Consider the following 27,596-nt stretch of genomic DNA (forward strand, 5'->3'; position numbering starts at 1 on the left):
CTTTGAATTTCAGCTTCAATTCTGCCTTCCTCAAAGAGTGCAGCACCCTTATTGCTAATAAGGGCATGCCATGCTGGGTGGTGTCTCCCAAGCTATATAGTCAATTCTAAAGATCTTCAATGAGACCTTCAAGGGTGTCTTGGTAAAGCTTTCAGGTATCAGGTGAAAGTGGTACCAAGCTGAGGAGCATCTTATATTTTAAAGATCTTAAGGCACTAAGGAGGGCAACTTGGAGGCTTGGAATCAGGAATGCTCTTCATGAATTCAAATCTGGCCTCAGACACTACTACCTTGAGTGAACCTGGACAAGTCAACTAACCCAGTTTGCCTCAGTGGTTCCTCTATAAAATCAGCTGGAGGAAGGAAATGGAAAACCATTCCAGTGTATCTGTCAAGAAAATCCCAAATGGGGTCACAAAGAATTGAACAAGACAGCAAAACAGAAGGGTTTTTTTTTTTTTTCGGAAGGAGTTGTACTTTAGGAATATTGTTTTAACAGCTATGTGGCAGAATGGATTGGACAGACTGGAGGAAGAGAGGCCCAGTGAGGAAGGTGATTCTAGTTAAGAAGTGATGAGGGAGGGGCAGCTAGGTGGCCCTGGAGAGAGGAGTCCCTGAGTTCGAATTCGGCCTCAGCCAATAATGACCTAGCTGTGTGGCCTTGAGCAAGTCACTTAACCCCATTACCTCGCAAAAAACCCTAAAAATTTAAAAAAAAAGTGATGAGGGCCTGGAGGCCTGAAATGGGAAGGAGAGCCTGTGGGCAAAGAAGAATCGGGTGAAAGTGAGAGGTGCCATAGAGAGAGCACCAATGAAGGCTTGGCACCTGGTTGTATGGATAGCCATATGTATGGCTGGCAGGGGAAAATACGCGACTGCCCTGGGTGGCGGCGCCCCATTGGGAGATTAGCAAGAGTGGTTTGCAGTGTCTTGGGTTCCCTCTGGCCCCTCAAATCTCTCTAGTGCATTAGACGTTACTTCTCCTTTCCCGGAATCAGATCCTGTCTCCTTGGGTTCTAAAGCTCGAGTAGAAAAAGCCACTTCCATCCTTTGTCTATGCCGCCCAGGCGGCTGGGTTTTCTAAGCCTGTTCCCGCCTAGACTTAACCTGCCCCCGGCAGGGGGTCATACTTCCGTTTCCGGTCAGGAAAAGGAAAAAAGCCATTCGGTTGCCTAGGAGACAGACTGAGCAGAAGAGGGCGGACTGCACCGATGGAACAGAAACCGTCCGCTTCTCCGCCCTTTCTCTTGATTTAAGGGGCAGTGCCAAGCCTAAGTCTTGGCCACGCTCTCGATAGGAAGCCCAGAGGAGTGTTTCACGTGTCGGGCGGGAAAGGACGCGGCCGCACCAACCACTCGGACCTCCGGGAAAAGAGTCTCCGCGGCAACGAAGCCGCAGAGCTCCCGGCATCCCCGCGGCTGCGGGCCTGGGTTCTCTTGGCGCAGGCGCACTCCCGGGACTCGTCTGAGCATGCGCGCGCGTCCCCGTCGCCATGATTGGTCCTTCGCCCCGAACCCGTCCTTTAAGGGAGGTCAATCCGGGTCGCAGCGCCAGGTATTTAACGACCCGGCCCGATCCCCCACCCCGCCCTGAGCCGGAGCTGGGCGGGTCCGGGAGGGATCCGGGCCCGAGGGGGGAGGAAGCAAGCCGGCGCGCGTGTCTCATGTGCCCCCGAAGCCCCGGGGCCGCCCGCGGAGAGGCAGCCCTTGGTTTCTCCCCCTTGGACCTACAGCACTGCAGTTAGAGCAGCTCCTCCATCCTCGGAGCATCCACTAGTCGTCTCCCGGACACACCCTCCAGACACACCCTTCCGGATACACCCTCCGGACACACCCTCCCGGACACACCCTTCCGGACACACCCTCCCACCCCACCCCGAGACTGTAATGCCCTCGAGATGCGGGGCCCTGCCTGTACCCCTGGTCCCTTGCCCATTCAGCAACCGCTTATTAAATCTCTGGTGCATTAAATTAGGTATTTTAGGAAAGCACGAAGCACAACTTAGCCCGGCTCTCTGGAGACTGAGGCTGAGGCTTCTGACCTGCTAATTTTATTTTCTCTCTGTGCCCACAGCAGTCCTGCATAGAATCTGTAGTTTGGGAGCTTCAGAGGAAGGCTTCCTGCTGAAGAGACAGACCTGAGCCCCTGAGTGAAAAATCTCAGAGAACCAGACTTTGCCTCCAAGGCCCTTAGACCTTCTGGGAACAAACAGGAATTGGGCCCAGGAGGAGACCCACTTGGCCGTAGATCTTTGGCAAAAACGTCCAGAGGGAGCTGATCCTTGAGTTTACAACCATCTTACACGGCTAAAGAGGACTGGAGTGATTTAAGAATATCTAGAATAGGAAGTGAGACCTTCAAGGATCTAACCCAAATGCTTGGGGAGAAAGGTGAGACTTAAAGAAGCAGAGAAGAAATGTGGATGGGCCAATGAAAAAGTTATAGACCAGTTGGTAGGGTTTTGTCCTTTTTGAAAGTGAATATTCTTTTATCTTCCTCTTTTAGAAAGTTTGTTCAATAAAGGAGGTACCATACTACCTGGATTGGGACTTTGTATGGTAATACAATTCATCCAGCAGTGCACTCTTATTCACCAATCACTAAATGATGGTTCTAACCAACCAAAAAGTGTTCTAATATATTGTCATAAATTAAAACCTGGGTTAGCAAGAATGGAAATTTCTGAGATTGTGAATCCTGAAACAAAAGCATATATAGCCAAACACTTTGACTTTAGTGGATACTCTGCAAGACGGTGAATATCATATTTTTAAAAGCTTTCCAAACAGCTTCAGCTGGTCTGGTTGACCTTGGAAATGATCTCTGGTTGAGATGATGATTTAATACCTAGAACCTGCTAGCACCACATTAGTCATACACATTAGTTTGTACTGTTTGTACTTACTTGTTTGCTGATGTCCTCATTAGATGGTATGGTTCTTAAGGGCCAGGATTTACCTATTTTTGTATCCTTAACACTAAACCCAATGCATGGCACATGGAAGGCATTTCATGGCTGACAATATCATGACTCCATTCTGATCCTGACTGGCAAATGGGACACCTACTGGGACCCATTTGACTTTTCCTCTACAAGTCACAGCCAGTTTCCCAGTGAAGATTTCTAGTCTCTTGAGTCTGAGAACCACAAAGCAGGAGAACCTTTCATGATTCCTTCCTCTTCCACAGTTCTGTCTTCTAGGGAATATGCACTTATTCAAGAGAGAAACATTGAAGAGCAAAGAAGGACCTCTGAATTCCTTACAGCCAGGATCCAGGTGAGTTGAGAGTAGTTGCTTTTGTTTTTTTCCCTTCTAACTCTGTAATTCTCTGCTCTAAAATAGAATCTCCTGTTTGAGGAGAGAACATTTCCTTCCTACACCTAGGAGTATGCTCCATTCACAAAGGAGCCCCAATAGTTCTGTTTCATATAGGTAAAAATTAGTACAGTAAAGGCATACGACTCAAGGTCAAATAGTATAGATAATAAAGATCATAAAAATTCAGGGGGCAGGGTAAGCAGTGAAAAGGGAGGGCTTTCTTAAAAATCCAGGATTAAGTTGACCCTATGAATAAATAGAAAATGGCATTTCAAATAGAGAAAACCACTTGCTTGGTTAAAGAGCTTGGAACTCTAGTCCTTCGTAGGAACCAGGTATTTAGGAAAAAGCAGTTTATTTAGCACTTGATATATATACAGGCACTAAGCTGAGTTCTAGAGATACAAATACAAACAAAAAGGAAGACAGTCCCTGGCCTCAAGGAGCTTACATTCTAGTGAGGGACAACAACAATAAAAGGGAAATAAAAGGAGAGGGAGGAAGGGAATACTTGTGGAAATTGTGTCAAAGGAGAACCAGTGAGGAGTTTGGCCTGGCCTTAAGAAGAGGACACATTTTAGAAAGTAGTAGGCAACAGTTTTGGCCACTAGGTAGTGCAGTGGATAGAGGATCTTTCCGAGAGTCAGGAGAAGTTATTAAGTTCAAAAATGGCCTCAGACAAGTTCTAGCTGTGTGACCCTGGACAAGTCACTTAACCTGTTTGCTTCAGTTTCCTCATCTATAAAAAGAATTAGAGAAGGAAATGGAAAACCATTCCAGTATCTTTGCCAAGAAAACCCCAAATGGGGTCATGAAGGATGAGACAACTGAAACAACTCAACAGGGAAACAGATTGACTCTGTAGAACCACATTGTTCAAGATCTTGAATATCATCTTGAGTATTTTTTAATTATCTCAGAAAGAGTTGGGAATATTTAATTGTTTTAAGTAGAGTAGAGCAGGGAAAGGAGGTATGATGACAAGTGTTTGAGTTTTCACCTTCAGTAACTGGCAAAATGTTGATCTAGAGAGTAAAGTGAATATGGCTATCTGGCTTTTTAAGGTCAGGATCCCATAGTAGGTAAATAACCATTGATATGCTTCCTATATGAATTTTTTTTATTCTGAACTTAACAAAAAAGCATTTTCACATGCATAGCAGTACATCAAAAGAAGATTGTATATGAAATCACAAATATCCAATTCATAGCACTTTTTAAAAAAAGTGCATAACAATCAATTTCACATCACTTGCAAAGTTTTTTTGTTTTTATTCCTGAACATCTTTTTGCTGTTTTGTGCCTTTTTTTTTTTAGGTTTTTTTGGCAAGGCAATGGGGTTAAGTGGCTTGCCCAAGGCCACACAGCTAAGTAATTATTAAGTGTCTGAGGCCGGATTTGAACTCAGGTATTCCTGACTCCAGGGCCAGTGTTCTGTCCACTGTACCACCTATCTGTGCCTTTTAAATATGTTTCATTGGCCCCTTTTTTTTGTATCACTGTTGCTAATCTCTTATCTCTCTAAACACCCCTGCTCCAATGAAGAACCCAGAGAAAAGAGGAAATTGCCCTTATAACAAATATTTCTTCTTTGTTCAATTAATAAAGATTTATTAAGTTTCTACTATGTGCTAGGCATTATTGCTTAGTACTGGGGATATAAAAAGAAGCAGAAGATTATCCTATCTTCTTCAAGAGGCTTACAATCTAATAAAATATTTATTTTATTATTATAATGTAATCATGTGATACATGATGAACAAATATTTTCAAGCAAAATGAATCCACACAGTACCTTTGTACAAAAATTATGCCTCTTTTGCACCTTGAGTTCATCACTTCTTTGTTAATAGGTGGGTAACATGCTTCCTTGGAAGTCTTCTCGAGAAGACTTGGTCTTATTTGATCATTTCATTGATCACAGTTTAGTTTAGTTTTTAATAAAAGTCAAGTTGGTTTTTTTTTTGACAATGTTGACAAGTTTTTCTCATTTCATTCTATTGTTTACTTAATATTGCTTAATATTGTTTCATATTACCCAGGATTCTCTGAAATCTTCTTTTATCATTTTTTTTTTTGTTTTTGTTTTTAGGGGTTTGTTTTTGTCAAGGCAGTGGAGTTAAATGGCTTGCCCAAGGCCACACAGCTAGTTAATTTGAACTCAGATACTCCTGACTCCAGGATGGGTGCTCTAACCACTGTGCAACCTGGCCTCCTCTATCATTTTTTTTTATAGTGCAGTGATATGTCATTACATTCATATATCACAATTTAACTAGCCATTGCTCAGTTATTCAAGAGGCAGTCAAATCAACCCTTTAAATTCTCTTTGTTAAGAAGCTTTGTTCTGTATATTAATATAGTCCTTGTGAAAAGTACTTCTTTTTCCTAAGAATCTTTGCTTGCAGTTTACAAACTAGATTTTTGCAACCTTTTTAGATCTATAATAATTTTTCATTCTTTGATTAACACATCTCTCTAGCTTTAGTTCTTGAATTGGGTCTTTTATGCTAGGGTCAAGTTCCAATCGTGCTCTACTTTTGGGTGAGATGGCCCTGCTTGTTCTTTCCCTCTCTCACCCAGGTTTAGCCACCATTAGATGTTAGAGATTCAGAATGCAGGAAAACAAAATGCTGGGTACCTCAGCATTCCTGGGCTGAGTATCCAGGACCAAGCACTTCCATACAACATTGATCACTAGTACTCCCTGAGACTTTCTTCTGAGAGCCTTCCACTATTTGGTCTGCCTCTGGTTCCACTGGAAGCCTTTAGGTACTGGCAGTTCCCTTTCCAAAAGATGTCTGGAGACTTCTGGTTGATTTTTTTTTTGTATGAGTTTGGTATAGAAGAGGTCAGTTACTGTGGTTTTTCTTTTCCTTTTTTAAATTGTTATTTAGTCTAGTTCAGATATCGGATTTTTACTGGAGTTCCAGTCTTAAAGCCAGGAGGTCTACTTCCCATTTAGGCCACCATTTGATCCATCATGTATTGAAAACATTTTTCATACCAAAAATTAGTCCCAATGTTGTCCTTATTAGGGTGGCTTTTATGGTGACTTTGTTCAGGATTATTTCAGAAACTCAAGATGGTAGTGTATTGATATGTTCCTGAAATAATGATAAAAGAAAATGAAATTCTTAGGTCTTCTCCCAGGGGCATTTAAATAATGCATGCTCTTTAAGTTTTTATGGGCTTTTTATCAACTACAAATGGAATATGATGATATGTGTCACTCCTAAAATATTATATTCCTGTGGGTGGGGGGAGGGAAGTAAGATTGGGAGAAAAATTGTAAAACTCAAAACTCAAATAAAATCTTTAAAAATTAAAAATATATTACATTTCTAAAGAAATCCAAATCCTCAGTGTTTTGGAAGAAAACAGCTGCATTTCTTCAGAGAGCCCAGTGAATCTTACTAATACATGTTCTGCTCATTGATTCCTCTGGTGTGGATCATTATTAATTGAAAAACTGATTAAGATTTAGAATAAATAGGAAGTTTAAGAGAGTTCTAGGCTCATTTGGGAACAAGAAGCAATTGGGTTTTAGGAACTTAAAATCCACATAATGAATCCTTTTAATATTTTCTTTCACTCATATGCAAATACATAATACTTCTATTGGTCACTCCTAGAGTAATTTTGTATCAAGAGTGAAACCATAAACTTATAGAAGCCTTTCCTAAGTTATATTGCATGGAATCCTGTTCAATGATGTGAACAAACAACAAACATTTATACAGGGTCAGTTTGATATAAGTCACTGTGAACTCAAAGAGAAAAATAAAGCATTCCCTGCCTTCAAGAGTCTTATATTTTTCAGCCAAAATATGAATAAAAGTTTTGATAATAAATATTTAGTGTTCTGAAAAATTGATTATATACGTATCACAAATTTCAAACAAATGACCATTTTTTTATAAATTGAAAAGCAAGTGTAATTTTCTTTATTTCAATCCAAAACTTCTTTCAATCTGTCCATCCCTTTTCTCTTAATGACTACAGATGCTCTCAATATCCAGAAGTGTTGTATGGCCATATTAGCTTTGGGAGATGCCTACTACAAGAACAGATAATTTGAAATTCTGGACTAGCAAAGTTATATTCAAGATGGTTTTCACTGCTCTTTTTCCCCTCTTTTTCTCTTTAAATAAATAAATATATATATATATGTATATATGCACATACATATTCATATACATATATATATATATTTGTATGATGTTGTGGTCTTCTTTGAAATGAAAGACAACCCCTCCCCCCATTATTTTATACCTTTAAAAAGGATTTATAGGTTTCACTGGAATGCCTCAGGTATTTAGGATACACAAAAATGGTGAAAACCATTGTTTCAGTGAGTTGTAGTGAATATTCCTCTAGTGACTAGAAGTGTATGCTTTTGGAGCAGCTAGATGATGCAGTGGATAGAGCACCAACCCTGGAGTCAGGAGTACCTGAGTTCAAATCCAGCCTGAGACACTTAATAATTACCTAGCTGTGTGGCCTTGGGCAAGTCACTTAACCCCATTGCCTTGCAAAAACTCAAAACAAAAAAAAAAGTGTATATTTTTCTCTCCGTTAAAATAATCAATAAGTCCTTTGAGAACACTATGTCTCAACCATATTTTGTTCTTCATGTGATCAGAAAAGGTACTAGAAAGTAATTAAATATTAGGAAATTAAATCATTTGCTTAATTTAAAATGATCAGATTAGGGATTACCATCAAAATTTATTAATCCTGTTTACTGCTTTTGAGGCTGCCAACTCCCACTAATGTCATTTCAGTAGATTTTCTCAGTTTAAAGAAGGATGTGGTTGTCTTTTCAGGAATCATTGACATTCAAGGATGTAGCTGTGGACTTCACACAGGAGGAATGGCGGCAACTGAACCCTGATCAAAGATATCTGTATAGGGATGTAATGCTAGAGAACTATAGGAATCTGGTCTCTTTAGGTAAGGAAGACTTTTCTGTGCAATTAAGCATAAACATTTCTATTTTTTTCTCAGTTACCAAAAATTATGGTGCCTCTGAAATCTGTATCAAAATCTAAACCTCAGTGATCATATATTCCTAATCCCTTTGAAGCTTAGATACAGAGCATACCTTCTCCCACTTTCCAGGAAAAAAAATCTATATTTTGTATAGAAAGAAAAAAGTATTCTTGATGTTCTGGCTATGATGTTATACATTTCTTATATTTCATAGGTCTTGAGGAAAAAGTTTTGGGCATTTTTCTGGAATGGTCACTTTTTTCTATCAAAAACATTTGAATCCTTTGTCTTTCTGTATGAACAGGGCATCAGCTTTCCAAACCAGTTGTGATCTCCCAGTTGGAGCAAGGAGAAGAGCCTTGGAATGTAGAAAGAGAAATCTCTACATATTTTTGCCAAGGTAGGTAAGAAAACAAAGTAGATGGAAAGTTTATATGTAACATTAATGATAGTTGAAAGCTGGTAAATTATAGATTTTTATAATTTTACAGTAGAATGATATCTTAGAGGATGTTTTGTTTAATGCAAAAAACGACCAAACACTAGGAATTCCTAAGACTAAAGCAAATCAAGACAAAGAGACCATCTGTATTAAGGCAGGAGACATGTTGGGGGCAATGAAGAATCTAAGAGACTTAGATCTATTTTTTGTCTGAGGTATAATTTTATTTCAGACTCAGGTATGTGGAGAGAGGTGATTATACAACTTCTTTAAAAAATAATTGTTCAGGGGTGGCTAGGTGGCGTAGTGGATAAAGCACCAGCCCTGGAGTCAGGAGTACCTGGGGTCAAGTCCAGTCTTAGACACTTAATAATTACCTAGCTGTGTAGCCTTGGGCAAGCCACTTAACCCCATTTGCCTTGCAAAAAAAAAAAAAACCCTAAAAAAAATAATAATTGTTCAGCCTTTGCTTGATCATTTTGAGGGATCAGAAGGTCATTACTTTGTGTGGTACCCTATTCATTTTAAGGCAGTTAAAATTATTAGGTTCTTAAAATTGATCTGAAATTTGCCTTCTGGGAGCAGCTTCTTATTTACTGTTCCCAGTTCAGCCCTCTAGAAGAAGCAGAATGTCTTTCTACCTGTTCTGTCCTCTGTCTCAAGTGATAATTCCCAATATAGACACTTCACTTGTTTGGTTTTTGTTTTGTTTGTTTGCTTTGGGTTTTGCATAGCAATGGGCTTAAGTAATTTGCCCAATAGCTAAACAATTATTAAATGTCTGAGGTCGGATTTGAACTCAGATACTCCTGACTCCAGGGCTGGTGCTCTATCCACTGCACCACCTAGCTGCCCCAAGATAATTCACTTGTAATTGATAGTCTTGCTTAAATTATTTACCTGTGTTCCTATTATGTGTCAGAGTCCAGAACTTAACTCCCTCACTCCAAGACTGGCCTCTATTGTAGACTATTTTTCATAGAACTAGAATAAAAGACATAAAGCTCATAAAAAGGAAAGATCAAAGTAAGGAGTGAGTGAAATCTTTTTTTTAAAGGCATTAAATGATGCCCAAGTTCACATAGATAGTAGATATCAAGTGTCTGAGGTCAAATTTGAACCCAGGTCCTCCTCCTGACTCTAGGACCCTTGCTCTATTCACTGTGCCACTCCCTAAAAAATCTTGTTTGTTTTTGGGGAAGAGAAATAGATATATTCTTAGAAAAGAAAACAGGATAAATAAAAGTTTAGAGTAAGGAATTAGTTTAGTGACAATCAACAGGTTTTTATTGCCATTACTATGTCCAGACACTTAAGTGCTCAAGTGTTTGGGATACCTTCTACAAGAAGCCTTTCCTAGCAAGGCCTCCCTAATCTTAATGTGTCTTCCCTCCAAGCTTGTCTCCATCATAAATTTTGTTAGCATGTCACCTCCCAATTAGCTGAGAGGTCTTTCAGATAAGGGATTGTTCTTTTTTTTTTCCATTAAAACTGTTGACTTGACATAGATAAAAAACATTGAAGAAACTTCTCTTCCCAAGGAATTTATCTTTAATTAGTGGAGCAGTTTCATCATTAGCATCTTATAGCACCTACTGTATTCTAGGATTTGTACTAAACACTACAAATATTATCTCATTTGATCTTCACAGTAACCCCAAGAGGTAGATGCTATTATGTCCCTCATAACTGAGGCAAACAGAAGTTATGTGACTTGCCCAAAATCATACAGTTAGTATCTGATGCTGTACTTTGAACTCAGATTTTTCTGGCCTGACACTCAAGCTACTGAGCCATTTATCTACCTAGTATGTGAATGTCTAAGAAAACACAGACTAAACATATTGTGTATGGAATAAACATAAAATAAGAGGTAATTAGGAAGGAAGCACATTCATAATTGGGGAAGGGGGAGAGAATCAGAAAAGGCTTTGCACTTGAATTTCATCTTGAATGAATTTCATTTTGAATGAATGAAGATTCTATGAGGCAGAGGTGAAAAAGGATTATATTCCAGTCATGGAGGATGGCCAGCATAAAAGCACAAAGAAGAGCGTGCAATGTATGAGAATCAGAGAGGATGCCAGTTTGGTTGTATTGTAGAGTCTGGGAAGGGAAGTAATTTATAATGAGACTGAAAAAAGAGATGGGCCAAGCAGTAAAACCAAAGCAGAGCAGTTGTTATTTTATCCTAAAGGCAATAGGGATCCAGTAGGGAAGTAACATGAACAGATCCATGCTTAAGGAAAAATTCTTTGGTAGTTTTATCGAGAGTATGTTATAATGGGAAGAGATTTGAGACAGGGAGATCAATTGGAGGCCATTATAACAGCCTAAGCTATAGCATATAAGAGACAATTAAGAGAATGCTTGACTAATAACATTACTATAAATTTTAATAATTGGTTTTCATATAGTGCAAGGTATGATTTATATATTCTGCTAGTTAACAGTCACAACAACCCTGCCAGTTAGTACTATAGATATTATTATTTCCATTTTACAGATGAGAAAAATGTGATTCAGTGAGGTTAAATGACTTGGACATTATTATATTCTCTTTTTCTTTCCACTCCTACTGCTAATACCTCTAAGACATGCTTCTTGAGAAATAAGAGTGAATAGCTAATATGAAACCAATTTGTGAAGAATTTAGACTTTCAGACTGAGGATTGATCTTCATGCTATAGGTTTTAGGGAGGTATTTTAGGATTTTCATTTAGAGAACAATATTGGTATATTAGTGAAGAAATTGGTGGCAACAGATTATAATGGTGACACTGGTCAAAACAAGAGGAAATTGAGTAGAACTACAACTCCAGGGGGCCAAACTTTTTACCTTTGTGCTAGCCAAAAGTCTGAGGATGGACAGAGATACAAGATTTAGAAAGTCAGAGAAGAAAAGAGAAGGCTGTGCTCAATGGACAAAGTGAATTTTGGTGGGCAGGACCAGTTCCAAGAGAACAAAAAAATGACTAATGTTCAGAGTGCAGCAGTGATACTAATCAAAAGGAGCCACTGGTGTTCCCTCTCCAATCTTTATAGTTCCTGCTAAGTGTAAGTAACTCTGATCCCAAAAGTGTATGCATGAAAAGAGAGCAGTTGAGCAGAAATCAGTTTACTGTGACTGCAAAAAAGCCCATAGAAGTATTCTTATAGATATGAAATTATCTTTTATTAAGGATTTCTTTAGTATCAGTATATAAAACTGATTGGAGAAGATAAGACCTAGGAGATTAGTTACAATTCTATTAAAATAACCAAAATATAGGTTAGTGAAGTCCTAGCAGTTTCTATAATCTTGATATTTCCTCTTAGCCATATTCCCACTCTCTGCTCTATTCCAATAGTCACCTTTCTTACCTTCTGCTTTTCATCAATAGATCAGAATCATTGAATTATCTGTGCTCATTTTATTTATTGAATCAATTTTTCTCCACCTACTTATATTCACATCTCACTCCTTGACACATTTACTATTCTTTCTCTAAATTACAAATATTATTTTCAATATTTAGATGTTTCCAAAGCCAACTATATGTTATTCTTGTTCTTAATATCATTTTTCCTCTTTTCACTTTAGTAGTTTCTTTGATCCCAGAACAGGCAACAGGGCACAGTTGCATTTCTTTCTTTCTTTTTTTTTTTTCAGACTGGGAGACCAGGAATAAAATTAAGGAGTCAACTCTAAAGCAAGACATTCCTGAAGCAAAATCATCCCAGAAAGTAACATTGGAAAAATTCACCAGAGATGGTGTATGGTACCCTGAGCTAGGAGAGACTGATTCCCAATTTGGGATAGAGAAGAATATCAAGGAACTGAGACAAATTACAGTTTTCCAAGCAAAAATATTACCTAGGAAGATAAGCCACAAGTGCAATGAATATAGTCTGGTTGCAGAACAAATTGTTCCTTCAAAAGAAATCACTCATAAATGTGATATATATAGGAAAACCTTTTGCTGTAACTCACAATTAATTGAATATCAAAAAATCTGTGTAGAGAAAAAACTCTTTCAATGTAATGAATGTGGGAAAGCTTTTAGTAAGAGTACAATCCTTAAGAACCACCAGAGGATTCACACTGGTGAGAAACCCTATAAATGTAATGAATGTGGAAAAGACTTCAGACTTCGTGGAAACCTTACTCGACATAATAGAGTTCATACTGGAGAGAAACCCTATGAATGTAATGAATGTGGGAAAACTTTCAGGCTTCGTGGAAACCTTAATCAACATAAAAGAATTCACACAGGGGAGAAACCCTATACATGTAATGAATGCGGGAAAGCCTTTAGATTATATGCACACCTTACTCAACATAAAAGAATTCATACTGGAGAGAAGCCTTATGAATGTAATGAATGTGGGAAAACTTTCAGATTGCAGGGACATCTTACTAAACATAAGAGCATTCATCCTGGAAAGAAACCCTATAAATGCAATGATTGTGATAAGACTTTCAGTAAAGGTTCACTCCTGGTGAGTCATCAGAGAGTCCATACTGGAGAAGAACCTTATAAATGTAATGAATGTGGGAAAGCCTTCAGTTCACGTGCAAGCCTTATTCAACATAAAAGAATTCATACTGGAGAAAAACCCTATGAATGTAATGAATGTGGAAAAGCCTTCAGCCAGAATGTATGCCTTACTCAACATAAGACAGTCCATACAGGGGAAAAACCTTATGAATGTAATCAGTGTGGGAAAGCCTTCAGTCAGAGCAGACACTTAAATCGACACCAGAGAATTCACACAGGAGAGAAACCATATAAATGTGATGATTGTGGGAAATCATTTAGTAATGGTGAATTCCTTAGGCAACATCAGAGAGTTCATACTGGAGAAAAACCCTATAATTGTAATGAATGTGGAAAAGCCTTTAGACTTCGTGTACATCTTACTAGACATAGTAGCATTCATACTGGAGAAAAACCCTACAAATGTAATGAATGTGGGAAAACCTTTCGTTTGAGCACACACTTAACTCAGCATAAAACCATTCATACTGGAGAGAAACCCTACAGATGTAATGAATGTGGGAAAACCTTTCGATTAAGTACAGATTGTACTCAACATCAGAGAATTCATACTGGAGAAAGACCCTATGCATGTAATGAGTGTGGGAAAGCATTTTGGGACAGGTCATCCTTTACTAAACATCAGAAAATTCATACCGGAGAAAAACCCTATGAATGTAATGAATGTGGAAAAGCCTTCATTCAGAGTTCATCCTTTATTCAACATTGTATTACTCATACAGGAGAGAAACCCTATGAATGTAGTACATGTGCGAAAGCCTTCAGCCTTCATGCAAATCTTATTCGACATCAGAGAATTCATACTGGAGAGAAACCCTATAAATGTGATCATTGTGGGAATGTCTTCAGACACAGTTCAACCCTGATAAGACATCAGAGACTTCATAATGTAGAATAATACTGGGAACTGAATGAGTAAAGTGAAACTTTTTGTTAAATGTTCCCTAGTCAGACACCAAAAACTATCATGTTACTATCACCAGCTATGATTTTGTTTGATATACTTTCATGAGGCATGCTGCCTTTCACATTATTCACCCATTTATTTCATGTGGAAGAGGAATTAGCCTGTTCTGCTTGGCCTCAGAGAGGCCTCTAGTGGTTGAAAGTTACAGAAGCTGGATTTTGCTAATAGTAAGGAAACATTTCCTGACAATTAAAGCTATCTCAAAGTATAATCAACTGACTTAGCAGAGCACAAGTTTCTGTTCACTAGAAATCTTCTGGTGAAAACTTTGATGGTATTTGGTGATGGGAATATGGTGAGAGAGGTCTAAATTCTTCAGATATGGATTGAATTAGCTGGCTTGCAGTTGTCCTTACATCAAGATTCTGTGGTCTTCCTACCTGTCTCTCCCTTCTACAAGATACAGTTATAAAAATAATGTGGTCTAACCATATTATTTCAAGGTTATTAGTTCTTATACTCTTTCCACCTCTTCCCTCCTCTATGCCTGTAATATGTTCCCACCTCTGCCTTTTTGAAACTCTACTTTTCTTTTAAGACTCCAACTCTGATGCCACTTTTCCCTCAAAGCCTTTCTTCCTCAGTCTCTTTAGTTGAAAGTCACTTCAAAATTTCTTAGACATATTTTTTCAGGAATCACTTTAATATCCTTATCACATTTTACTTTACATCATATTTCTTTATGTACCTGTCTTATTTTCTTTATTATATTGTAAGCTCCTTGAGGGCAGATATTGACATTTTTCATCTGTATCCTCAGAACTCAGCACAGTTCTTAACATATAGTAGTTAATAAATATTTGTTGTATTTAATTGGATTACCAGAGTTGGTGATACCACATATCCATAATCTGTGCTTTAGATGAGGAACCCAGGTTTGACCCAATAATGTAGCTAAATCCCTGCAGGACTTAGCTTGTAAGAAACAAATGAATTAAATGTTTGTTGTTTTTTGTCCTAAGTTCTCAAAGAAGACCATGACATCAGGGAGCTGATGCCACAACAAGCTTGTAAATTGGATTTGAGTGAGAGGGTGCTGTGCTAAGTCACCAACCTCACTTTCTCTTCCAGAGCAATCTGGTTCCAGTGGCCAGATATGAATCAGGACGACTGGAGATAGCCGTGAATGAGAGAGGCAATCAGGATTAAGTAACTCGCCCAAAGTCACACAGCTAGTAAGTGTCAAATGTCTGAGGCTGGATCCCATCCTCCTGACTCCAAGGCCAGTGTGTTATCCACTGTGTTACCTAACTGCCCCTTTAAAATGAACCACTATTATTACACAGTTAAAAATCTTTGTATATCCTTAAACTGTTAATATTAAGGTTTAATAGCTTAAGTGCATGAAGACTTTTAAGACACTCTACATTTAAGGGTGAGAGAAGGGAAAGGGATTAATTTATCTTGGATCACAACATAATCCATATTTGGTAGTAAAAGCCAGTAGAATGAGTACAGGACTTTTGATTGCTTCAGCAGATTAAGATGGAACTGTGGTATGACTGGAATTTCTTTATTGATTTGACCTGGTTATCCCTCCCTTGTTTCCAGTGCTCAGAGATATAAAGTGCCTTTTTTGTTTAGGGATATTGCCCACAAATAATATGACCAAAGTTGGCATAAAGTTCATTCTATATCTGCTCTAGTTGCATTAGTTTTGCTTACCTCTAATTTTTTGTGGGTACATATGAACTTGAAGAAACAACTAGAGATCAGGATCAAAAAAAGCAGGTTTTGTAAGAGAATTTTTTTAAGGCAATTAAGTGCCTGAAGCCAGATTTGAACTCAGGTACTCCTGACTCCAGGGCCAGTACTCTATCCACTGTGCCACCTAGCTTCCCTTGTAAGAGAATTTTTAAGGAGCTCTAAAGGAAATTTCAGAAGTCAACATATTAGAGATGGGATACTTCTGAGTGATGATAAAGTTTTAAATTGTGTCCAAGTTGAAGGCTGACTGAAGTGAATTGGAGGGATAGCAGGCAAGAATAGAGAGGGATTAGGATCTGAAAGTCCAGTGTCCTAGAAAAGACATCAGCATGGATATTGCTATCTCTTATTTTAAAGATGGGGTAGAGATAGTCAATAAATGACTGAAATGGACAATGTATTGGTCCAAGAGACCAACTTCTTGTTTGTTTGTTTGTTTGTTTGTTTTTAGGTTTTTGCAAGGCAAATGGGGTTAAGTAGCTTGCCCAAGGCCACACAGCTAGGTAATTATTAAGTGTCTGAGACCGGATTTGAACCCAGGTACTCATGACTCCAAGGCCAGTGCTTTATCCACTACACCACCTAGCCGCCCCTGAGACCAACTTCTTTCAAGAGCTGTGGAAAGGATCCATTTGGCACTACAAGGAAATGAATCATTTTATGGAAATGAAAATTTGAGTTCCCATTAGTTATATAGTCATTCAGGTGCCAAGAAGCTCCAGCAAGGAGCATATACCATGCTTGTCCAGTTGAAGTAGAGGTTGTGGCAAAGAGAAAATGCTGCTGGAACAGCTGGGATGGGAAAACAGAGAGGTTCTTTTGAGTTGACAAAATCACCGGAGTCTTACTCAGAATGGTAAGAAAGGGTATAGAATTTAATTCACAGGTTGCACAGGTTACTACAATAAGTTCACAAGTTAGATTCTTTAACAAAGTAAAGACAGTTTTTTAAGAAGATAGTAAAATTAAACAAAGAAGAGAGACAGTTGTAAGTTGTGCTGGGGGAGAATAGCAAAGGCAATTAAGAAAGGGAAACAGCCATGAGTCAGTGGCAGTGGCTGGGTTTAAATCATAGAGGATCCAGCAGCATGGAGCTGGGACCACCTGGTCCAGCATGGAGAAAAGAAGGGGAAAGGAAACAGGGTGGTCTGCCCAGCCAAGTCATGTAGAATAGGATAAAAAAGGGTGAATAGCTGGACAGACCCTACTTAAATACACTTCTGTGGTGGGAGGAATATGGGTGGTGTTAAAGGAGTGGTTAACATCTGGTGTCAGAGGAGATGTCTACTGCACCTGCCCCAGGTATGAGTGGACATGACCAAGGTCAGACATATGAGCAATTGCTGTTAATTCCAGATTGGTTTAAGATTAAAGAAATAGTAATGTAAATGGGGTTTACAAAAACAATACAGAAGGAAAAAACACTTTTAACAGTACAGTAAAAATTTACAAGATTTGTTTTCACAACAAAAAGAAAGCAATATTTCTCTGACCCTACTTCAGAAAGAATGCTACGTCTTTTAGACTGAAAATTGTTAACCCAATTTGTTACCTAATCTATTAGAAGACATCTAGTATACCCACTTGTTGCAATGGTGATGTTAGGCTTTAAGGACCCTCCATCATGAACTGCTAGCCCCCATGTTTATAGCTTACGTAATTAAGAGAAACTTCCTTCCCTTTTTGTTTTAGAAAAATGGGCACACATAAATGAGTAGTAGTAGGTTGTACTAATACCAAATAACAAGGAAATGAAAATATCAAGAAGTGATAAATGATGATCTTTGGAACAATGGATGTTATATCTGTTCTGATATATGTCTGCAAGGAAGGTAAATACCTAGAGTATATCACTATAAGATATTTATAGATATAATGAAGAAGTTAATTATAGAACAGAATGTACATGAATGTGTGTATATGTATATATACACATTTACACATAAGTATGTATGGAAAATAGTTTTTGCTACAAAATAAGATGCCTTATCAGAACAGCTATTAACATTCATTATTCCAAAGATTATCACTTATCATTCTTGATTAGCATGATTTTTTACTGTTACTAAGTCTGCTTATGACTTAAGCATATTATTTAGCTATCCTCTGGAAACAATTTCAAAGTTTTAAGATATGTTATTCAAATCACTGCAGGTGAAGAAAAAGTGAAGAAAAGAATGGTGTAAAGTTCAAAAAAGGAATGGTTGGAGTATAATTGTGAAAGAATAATTGTTTAATCATAGCAAAAAACAGATTTGAGAAACAAAGGAAGGAATAGAATAAGAAGGGATAGCACAAAGTTGTCTTGGCCAGGGAAAATTGACTAATGTATTACCTAGCTGTGTGGCCTTCGGCAAGCCACTTAACCCCATTGCCTAGCAAAAACCTAAAAAAAAAAAAAAATTGACTAATGTAACTAATTGAGAGTGATTGCTGAGAAAAAAACCTTTGAGTTTGGATAGAAAGTGACCCCCTAGAGAATAGTTTGCAAAGAATTCTGGAAACAGTTAAGATTGAAGCAGATCAAGAAGAAATGGTTGGAAAGAATTGCTATAAACCACTTATTTTAAAAAAATCAATTACTAACACCATAGAAGCTACAAAATCAAAAGTAGTTTTGTTTTATTTCCTTCAATGGCTTGGCTCCACAAAAGCCAAAGTGTAAAGGAGTTAGCTGGAGGAAAAGATTGATATAAAATAGAGATGTTATGTGGTAGGTTGAGATATGTGAAAGAACACATATTATATTTCAGTGCCTGTGTGTGTGTGTGTGTAGTTTGTAACCTTTGTAATCCTTTGTAACTATGAATGTCAAAGGTTTTGAGCTATGCCCTTAGGGAAAGTGAAATTACCTCTGAGAAAAGTATTTGGCAGATAGTAATTAGCTATTCCTAGAGACATATATATCATTGCTTTCCTTTGTGATAACCTAGGAATCAGAAAACAACTGCCTGAACTCCTTCAACTGAGTGATAATATATCTCTACAAATATATGTATATATGTGTATATTAATATATGTACATATATACATATATATGTTTGTCTTATATATGTATGACCTGTGATTTCATTACAATAAGCCACTAATGTTGAGGAAACTTCTACCAATTCCCATTTTCTGAAACTTAGGGTCTTAAGGAGTTTTCTAGAGTACTGAAAGGACAAGTGATTTGCTCAGGATCACACAGCCAGTATATATATCAGAGGTGAGATTTTAATGAAGGTTTTTCTTTACTTTAAGTCTGTGGAGCTGCATTTTTCACAACCTAGAGGCCTCTTCTATTTAAAGTCCCAGTGTTTGACATGCCTTTCCAGGAATCTGGAAATATCCTTAGATAGAAATTAGCAATGACTCTGTAGTGAGACTTAAACTTTATTTACCTTGATATAAATTAGATTAATTTGGTGGCTTACATGTCCTTGGATGGAACTGTGGTAAGCAACATAATGCAATGGAAAAAGCGTTAAATTTTGTTTCAAATAACCCAGGTTTGAATTCCAGTTCTCTCATTTATTGCTTGTGGAACCTGAGATCATTCAGATCACCTCTCTGGGACTCAGGTTCCTCATTGGTAAAATTGAGCAATGGGAACTTATAAGGTCCCTCAAAATCTCTAATCTATAAAAAAGAAATACTAACAATCCAATAACCTCCACCACTCAACAGTACGAGTTTCTTGATTTGTAGAATTCAGATAACAGTACTCTTACTACCAACCTTTCTACAGGATTGTGGAAAGGATTTTCCAACTTTTAAGTTCTATGCAAATGAATTATTTTTCTCTCCCTTACTTTTTTTTTTTTTTTTTTTAGGATTTTGAAAGGCAATGGGGTTAAGTGGCTTGCCCAAGGCCACACAGCTAGGTCATTATTAAGTATCTGAGGCTGGATTTGAACTCAGGTACTCCTGACTACAGGACCAGTGCTCTATCTACTGTGCCACCTAGCTGCCCCTCTTTTCCCTTAATTTCAATGAAAAAAGATGAGATCAAAGTAAGCTTCTATAAAAGAGTCAAAGACATTTGCTAGCATTTCATTCTTTTTAAAATTATTAAATATTTTATTTGTTTTTCCAAATATATACAATGGTAGTTTCTACCAATCATTTTTTTTGCAAACTTTTGAGTTTTACAATTTTTTCTTCCTCCCTTCCCTCCCTCCGACAGAAGGCAATCTGCTATAGGCTTTACATTTGTAACCAAAGCATTTCATTCTTAAATACTAAAACATTATTGGTTTTGGCCAAGACAAATTGCATTTCTTGGCACTCAAATTTTCTATAACACAACAATGATGTCTTCTGCTTGTTTGTGGGCCCAATAGAGTATGTAATCTCTTTCCCAAGAACAACTCTGTAGAGACTTTAGTTCCTGGATCTTCTTCTGCAAAGATCCAAAATCATTGGAAGTTGATAGCCTATGCAAAAAACAATTTCTCCAGTCTTCAGTACAAAGAACAACTAACCTTGCCTTTTTTGGCAAGAAAAATGTGATCCTGATAATCTACATAAGGTCTGGATAAAGAGTTTTCATGAATGGTCTTGTTTGTATTCCTACAATCCTTGACACTTCTGTTCATTTAATGAATATATGGTTCCAGGTGGAACAGTTAGATCTTCTCAGTGAAGATCTCTTAGAAGTACTGGTATTCTTTTTAGCCATTACCCAAGGATTCCTAGAATACCGCAAAAATTGCTAGTGTGAATTCTTGGAGAGATTTGTACTAACTATAGTGACCTGAATATCACACCACCTATGAACAAGGGGACAGTTCAAAGGATTACTTGTCCTAAGTGGTGACCTTACCCTCCATGGTATTCAACTACAAGCTTCTTAGGAGATAATCTATCTAGTATGATTGTCAAAAATTTAGATAATGCAATATTAAGCTTTATTAATATAACCAAGGGACTTGGAAGGCCCAGGGTATTTTTTTTCTTTGATCAAGATATATATATATATATATATATATATATATATATATATATATATATATATATATATATGTATATATCTATGCAATGTCATGTTCAGTTCAGCTTGCCTTATTTCAAAAGGGATATTGATACATGGAAAATATATCTAATAAAAGGTGGCCATTATGAAAAATATATCATGTGAGGAATAGTTGGAAAAAATGGAATGTTTAACCTCAGAAAAGAAGATTTAGCAAACATAGAAACTTCTTTCAAATATCTGAGAAGCTGTTATATAAAAGATGGGTTTGACTTTTTTTAGTTCCAGAAAGAAAAACTAGAAGTAGAAGTTACAGGGAGGACTATTGCAGCTCAATAACAGAAAGAACTTTCTAATATTTTAAGTCACAAAAATGGATTGGACTGTCTTACAAACAAGTAACTTCAGGGAAGGATTGAATGAATATATTATCACTTGAGAGATATAGAAAATTTCTTCTGTGACTGAAAGATTGTTCTAGATAACCTTCAAAGTCTCTTCCAACTTTTAGGTTCTATAATTCTTCTGTTAAGTTTTTGTTTTCTTTTGTTTTGTTTTTGCTTTCAATATCCATGTACATTTCTGGATTTTCTAACTAATGTGCATAAAAATCTTACTATACAATGTGGAACTTTACTAGATATCTTGTGCTATTCTCTAATTATGTAAGAGGTATGTTTCCTCCCAGACAAAATTATGTGTTCTTCAAGGACATTTACTATGACTCATTTTTATTTTTGGCTTTCATAGAAATAGTGCTAGTTCTATAATAGAAAATTAGTTAAAATTTACTTTACTTGGAACACTCAGATCTCTGAATATTACAAAACCATACACCTTCTGATGCTGCCAACTTTAAGAATGCTGTCAGTAGATGATCCAAAGTTGAGCATGAATGGGTTTGGCCTTTCACAAATCATTGAAATTTAAGGATGTAGCTCTGGACTTCACCAGGAGAAAGAGTGGGCCAATTATATCTTGTTACTAAATATTCCTGTACAGGGATATAATCCTAGTGAATTCCAAGTATCTTGTCTCACTTGGGTAAGTGTGGCATTCCTGTGTGCTCAGCATCCATCCAACCTTTGGAATGCTTTTATTCCCTCAGTCATTAAAAGTTATGGGACCTATGAGTGTCATTTTGTAAGGAACTTAAAGTCCAGTTTTTATAGAGATAACAGTGTTCTCTTGAAAAAACGAAACTAAGATCTGTCCTGTATTTGAAGCAACACGTAATTCATCCTTCTAAGATCCTGAAGAAGGATTTGGGACTTTGAGGGATGGGTCTTTGTACCCAGCACAAACACCCAAGTCTTTTTTCTTTCCATATGAACAGGGTATTAAATTTCCAAGCCAGATGTGAACTCCCAGTTGGAACAAAAAAACAAAGTTTTGAATAGTAAAAAGACAAATCTCAAGACATACCAGCTCAAGCAAGTAAGTAAAAACCAGTAACTTTTTTTTAATGCTGATACTTAACTTTTATGTAGCATTTGACACTGTTGACCATCTTATGATCAATATGCTTTCTTTTCTCAGGTTTCATGATACTACACATCTTGGTTCTCTTCCTGTCTGGCAGTCCTTGGTCTCTTTTGCTGGATCCTCATTCATTACTTGCTCACTAACTCCCATCCCTTCTCTGCTTTCTCTTTTAGTTCAGAAGACTAATTACTAATGTGGAGGATGCCTAATGGTGAAGTTGTACTGAATAGGAGTATCATGGAAATAAATTTAGAGGATTTTAATTATTAGCTTAGGAACTAATCTTTACCTTGTAGGCAGTAGAAAGGTATTTTGTGATTTTTCGTAAGAGAGTCATATTGTCCCATGGGAACATTAGTGGCAAGAGTCTACATTGTCTAGAAAGGACGCAGGATCTGACTGGAAGAACACCAGTATACCAGAATTTGGGGCCTCTTCACTTAACAAAAGTCTGAGAATCTTAAGGTCAAAGAGTAGAATAGAATTCTATCAATGAATAGACAATATAGTCAAGGCAGATATATGCTCACAATCCATAAGAATAAAATAAAGGACACTGCTTAAAACATAGGAATGACAAAATTAATTATGGGGAACCAAAATTTTCCCTTTAGGCTCTTTACAATTACTGCTAAATATAGACAGTTCTGCTCTTAGATGGATAGGAATGCAGAGAGTACATGATAAGAAGGAGAAGAATAATATGGTTAGGACCCAGAGATGTAGGGGTATTCTTTTTTTTTCTTTTTTTGCAAGGCAATGGGGTTAAGTGGCTTACCCAAGGCCACACAGCTAGGTAATTAAGTGTCTGAGGCCGGATTTGAACTCAGGTACTCCTGACTCCAGGGCCGGTGCTCTATCCACTATGCCACCTAACTGCCCCAATGTAGAGGTATTCTTAGAGAATATTCTTAGAGAAACAAAACTTTTTAATGAAGAAATGATTTGATATCAACATATAGGATCATACGTAGAAAATAAGACAAATAAACCAAGAGATTAGTTAGGATCCTATTACAGTAATTGAAATATGAGGTGAGGAAACCCTGAACTCTGGTCCCAGGCTTTCTCTCACAATCCTGTTAATTTCCTTATGCCCCATTCTTTCTTTTTTGTCTGTTCAACAATCAATAATTCACCTTCAGATTCTCCTAAATGGACCTGATTCAATGTCTATGCTCACTTTGTATACTATATAAGCTTCTGTTAAATCATTTGTGTTCCCTTCTCACTGCTCTTTTTATCTCTTTCCATTCCCCCCAAGATCTCAAGGTTATATTTGAAAGTTTCCAAAGCCACCTTTGTAGTATACTCAACATCATTTTTACTCTTTTTCCCCCCTACTCCTAACAGAGACAACAGGATAAAGCTGCTTTTTTTATTTCAGTCTTTCAGACTGGAAAACCATTGTTAAAATCAAAGAGTTAAATCTGAAGCAAGATATCTCTGAGGAAAAATCATCACAGAAAGTAATAATGGACAATTCACTAGTGGAGGTATCTAATAAGACTAGTCTGAAAATTTAATAGCTAGTTTGAGTGGAAGCAAAATACAAAAAGAAATATATGTTACTGATGACAGTTTTTCAGAAGACAATGTTCCCTTGAAAGATATGTCCTAAGCAAAATGAATTTAGTCCAAACTCAGTGTTTGTTTACACAAGAGATGCTATGAATATGATCTTTAAATGTATAATTCACATTTAATTGGATGTCCAAAGTCTGTAGAGAAGAAACACTATGAATACAGTAAATACGCATTCATGCAGAATTGATAGTTCATACTAGAGAGAAATTATATCATGTAATGAATGTGAGAAGGCCTTCAGACTGCTCAGGGATCTTTGATCAACATAAGAATATTCATATTGAAGATAATGCTTATAAATGTTATGAATAGAAATCATTATTATACAAACTTGTCAAAATCAAATAATTTACAACAAATAGAAACTCAGTAATTGTAACGAATAAGGGAAAACCTTCAGTCTGTCTGTATATCTTACTTGATATCAGGTAATCCATAACATAAATCCACAAATTAGTGTAAGAATGCCTTTAGGCACATCTCAGCTCTGATCAGACATCAGAAACTTCATTGTAGAGAGTAATTCTGGAAATTTAGTGAATGCAGCAAAGCTCTTATTTTTATCCCCTTTAAAAAAAGCACTTTGATCTCACTATTTGTCACTAATTGTAGTGCTTTTAGTTTTGTTTGGGGTGTTTCAGGTGGAAGAATGCCCTTTATATCCACATATACACACATAATACGTACAATGTTTATTTTCCTTCAGTTATGTTTATTTTCCTTCAATTATATAACCCAATACCTACGATATTAATTTCCAAGGAAATGACCTTCTCAGTTTGACTGATTATTAGTTCACCTTTGGTCAATTTACTAAGACTACTAAGAGTTTTATATTGTTTTTATAACTACCAGAATATGTAGTTTTTAGAACATATTTTTGTCATTTTTGAAGATGAAACACATGATAGTTGAATACCTAATATGATTAGGGAGAGATCATTCATATTAATGGCTTAAGATAAGTTTATTTTTCTTAGAGTTGTACCACTGTGATCAGGATTATATAAATGATCAGATACCCATTAGACTCCCAAATTTTATTTAAAATGACAGAAATCACTTTATTTGTTTATTTATTTAGATTTTGCAAGGCAATGGGGTTAAGTGGCTTGCCCAAGGCCACACAGCTAGGTAATTATTAAGTGTCTGAGGTCGGATTTGAACCCAGGTACTCCTGACTCCAAGGCCAGTGCTCTATCCACTGCACCACCTAGCTGCCCCCGAAATCACTTTATTTTAAAAATAAAAATCATAGGATAATGATATACAATGTTGGAAGGAAAGGACTACAGAGAACTGGACTTCTCTCACAAAGAAACATAAAATTAAAGTGCCAAAGAAAAGAGAAACAATTAAAAAAAGAAAAAAAATAGTAAAATTAAAAAGTGTCCACACAATTTCAAAAATTTATAATACAACTGAATCACTTAAAATATGAGAAACAGTGGAAATGGGAACTGAAACTAAAGAAAATATCTTAGGAGATATTCTCAAGTGGACAAATGGAATAATCAAAGCAAGATAAGGCAATGTTAACAAAATTAAAAGAATTGGAAGAAAATTTGGAAATTAAGAAACAAACTTTTCCAATGGATAGAGATCTGACTTTAGAAATACTTGGAGTTTAAGTGTCCCCTCTTGACATACTGACTTGTGTGATTCAGGGCAGAGGTTAATCTAATCTCCGTGACCTATGCAAATTTCAGACTGTAATTGAAAAACTCTTGGTAAAGGGCTTTCCTTAACAGGAGTTTCCTAGATCATTTAAATCACAAGTCTAACACTGTTCCCCCATTAAAAGCCCCCCAAAAATCATGGAAGAAAAAAGATGTTTGCTTTGAATTATGAAGAGCAGGGGCATTTTTTTCATTTTTTAAAAAATCATTGGAGATAAAAATCAATGGATTCAATTATATATAGAATTTGAATTTTATCTTATATCTAAATTTAATATCTAAAATTAAATCAATAGAAATAGATTGGAAAAATATGTGAAATTAATATATCAGATAAAAGTCTGATATATCTATAAGGTTAATACACACTCCCCAGTAAATCAACAGTCAAAGAGCTTGTCAAGATAATTTACAAAGGAGGAAATATAACTACTTATAACCAAATGAAAAGATGCTTATTTCTTTCAATTCAGTGATTCTATCTCTAAGACTATCACAAAACAGCATAAAATGTGCCATCTATAAAAATATATTTGTAACAGCAAAAATACTGGAGAGTAGCTAAATAAATTATGGTACACTAATGAATGAAATATTATGGTGCCATAAAAAATAAATATAAATCACACAAAGAAATTTGGAAAACTCTTTCTTAGATGATGCAGAGTGAAATTAATATACCAAAGTCATATGAACCCTTAACTACAACTTTTACAAACCAAAAGAAATAGAATTTGGGATAGGCTTATAATGGGACTGAGGACAAACAGCACTTTCTTTGCATAGCTATCATTTGTTTTGTATGCATATTTAATTGGATTTTTTGGTGGTTATTAATATATAAGTAAAATATAAAATCATTCTCAAAATTATTTATTGGAACTCAACCTCCAGAAGGTTTTGCTATTTTTCCTAGCTCCAGGCTCCCAGCTTCTTGCTTACAAGGAAAAGCCTCATTTTTTCTTATCCCCCACCACCTGGCCTGTGCTCAGTAAAAGTACAAAACAAAAATCTGAAAGGAAAGTATAATCACAGCCCAGGATGGCAGCATGAAGGCAGGAACTCCAGGAGATTACTCCCACACCACTTCAAATACCTTAAAATAATTCCAGAGTGGCAAAAACCCACAGAAAGACTAAGCGAAACAATTTTCCAGCCCAAAACAAGATTTGCAGAAAGGATCTATTACAACAGAAAGGGTCACAGAACCATGGAGTAAACCAGGTCAAGCCATCCAGCAGGGGCCTGGGTCCCTGGGAGCACTTGGGTCCATGACAGCAGTGGTGATTTCCAGACCTCTCAGTCCAGGGATTGCCAAGGATAACTTGGAAGGTCGGAAAAACTCTGTTGTGCCAGAGTGAGCACAGAGCCCAGGCCAGCACAGGCCTCAGTGCAGACCTGACCCCAGCAGCCCAGGGGAACCACCCAGCAGCTGCTACCAGAGCTCTCAGTCACAGGTGGTTAGGGGATTGGGGGAACTGCAGAGGTCTCTTTGCTATCTCTGAGGTTGTTGCTTTGCCCATACTCAGCTCCAGGTTACAGTCTGGGGCCCCAGTATCAGGTAAAGGAACTTTACTGCCATAGTGGAGTAGGGACCCTCCTCACAGTTCCAGGGCAGAGGGAAGTGCTTGTGGTTATCCACAGACCAGAGCATGGGCCAAGAGAGTGATCAGAGCCTCTCATAAGACCTTGGAGGAATTGGGGTCCCTGGGGGGGTGTCCTTGAAAATAGCTACAAAACCCCTCAAAAACTTGGGACAGTGCATCCTCCACCCTGGAAGCAGAACCCCACCTTAACAAAGAGTTAAAATTAAGTCATAGGCTGAGATCTGTGCATAACAGTGGGCATAAGGATGAGCCTGCTTTAAATGGAGGTTCTAGGAGGTTTCAAATAAAGGGGGGTGGTGTAAGAAATAT

General features: G+C 37.1%; 1 protein-coding gene across 1 annotated transcript in view; it reads left to right on the forward strand.

The window, feature by feature from the left end:
• The first annotated feature begins 1,075 nt into the window (after positions 1-1,075).
• LOC141505580 (uncharacterized) overlaps positions 1,076-27,596 on the forward strand; it is a 55,027-nt gene continuing 28,506 nt past the window's right edge. Inside the window, exons 1-6 of the mRNA XM_074211515.1 lie at positions 1,076-1,554; positions 2,074-2,390; positions 3,190-3,278; positions 8,150-8,276; positions 8,620-8,715; positions 12,410-14,023. Coding sequence (XP_074067616.1) covers positions 2,375-2,390; positions 3,190-3,278; positions 8,150-8,276; positions 8,620-8,715; positions 12,410-14,023 — 1,942 coding nt within the window. The 5' untranslated portion in view covers positions 1,076-1,554; positions 2,074-2,374. The remainder of the gene's footprint in view (positions 1,555-2,073; positions 2,391-3,189; positions 3,279-8,149; positions 8,277-8,619; positions 8,716-12,409; positions 14,024-27,596) is intronic.

The sequence above is a fragment of the Macrotis lagotis genome, chromosome 1, assembly GCF_037893015.1.
Source record: "Macrotis lagotis isolate mMagLag1 chromosome 1, bilby.v1.9.chrom.fasta, whole genome shotgun sequence".
NCBI classification, from domain to species: Eukaryota; Metazoa; Chordata; class Mammalia; order Peramelemorphia; family Peramelidae; genus Macrotis; species Macrotis lagotis.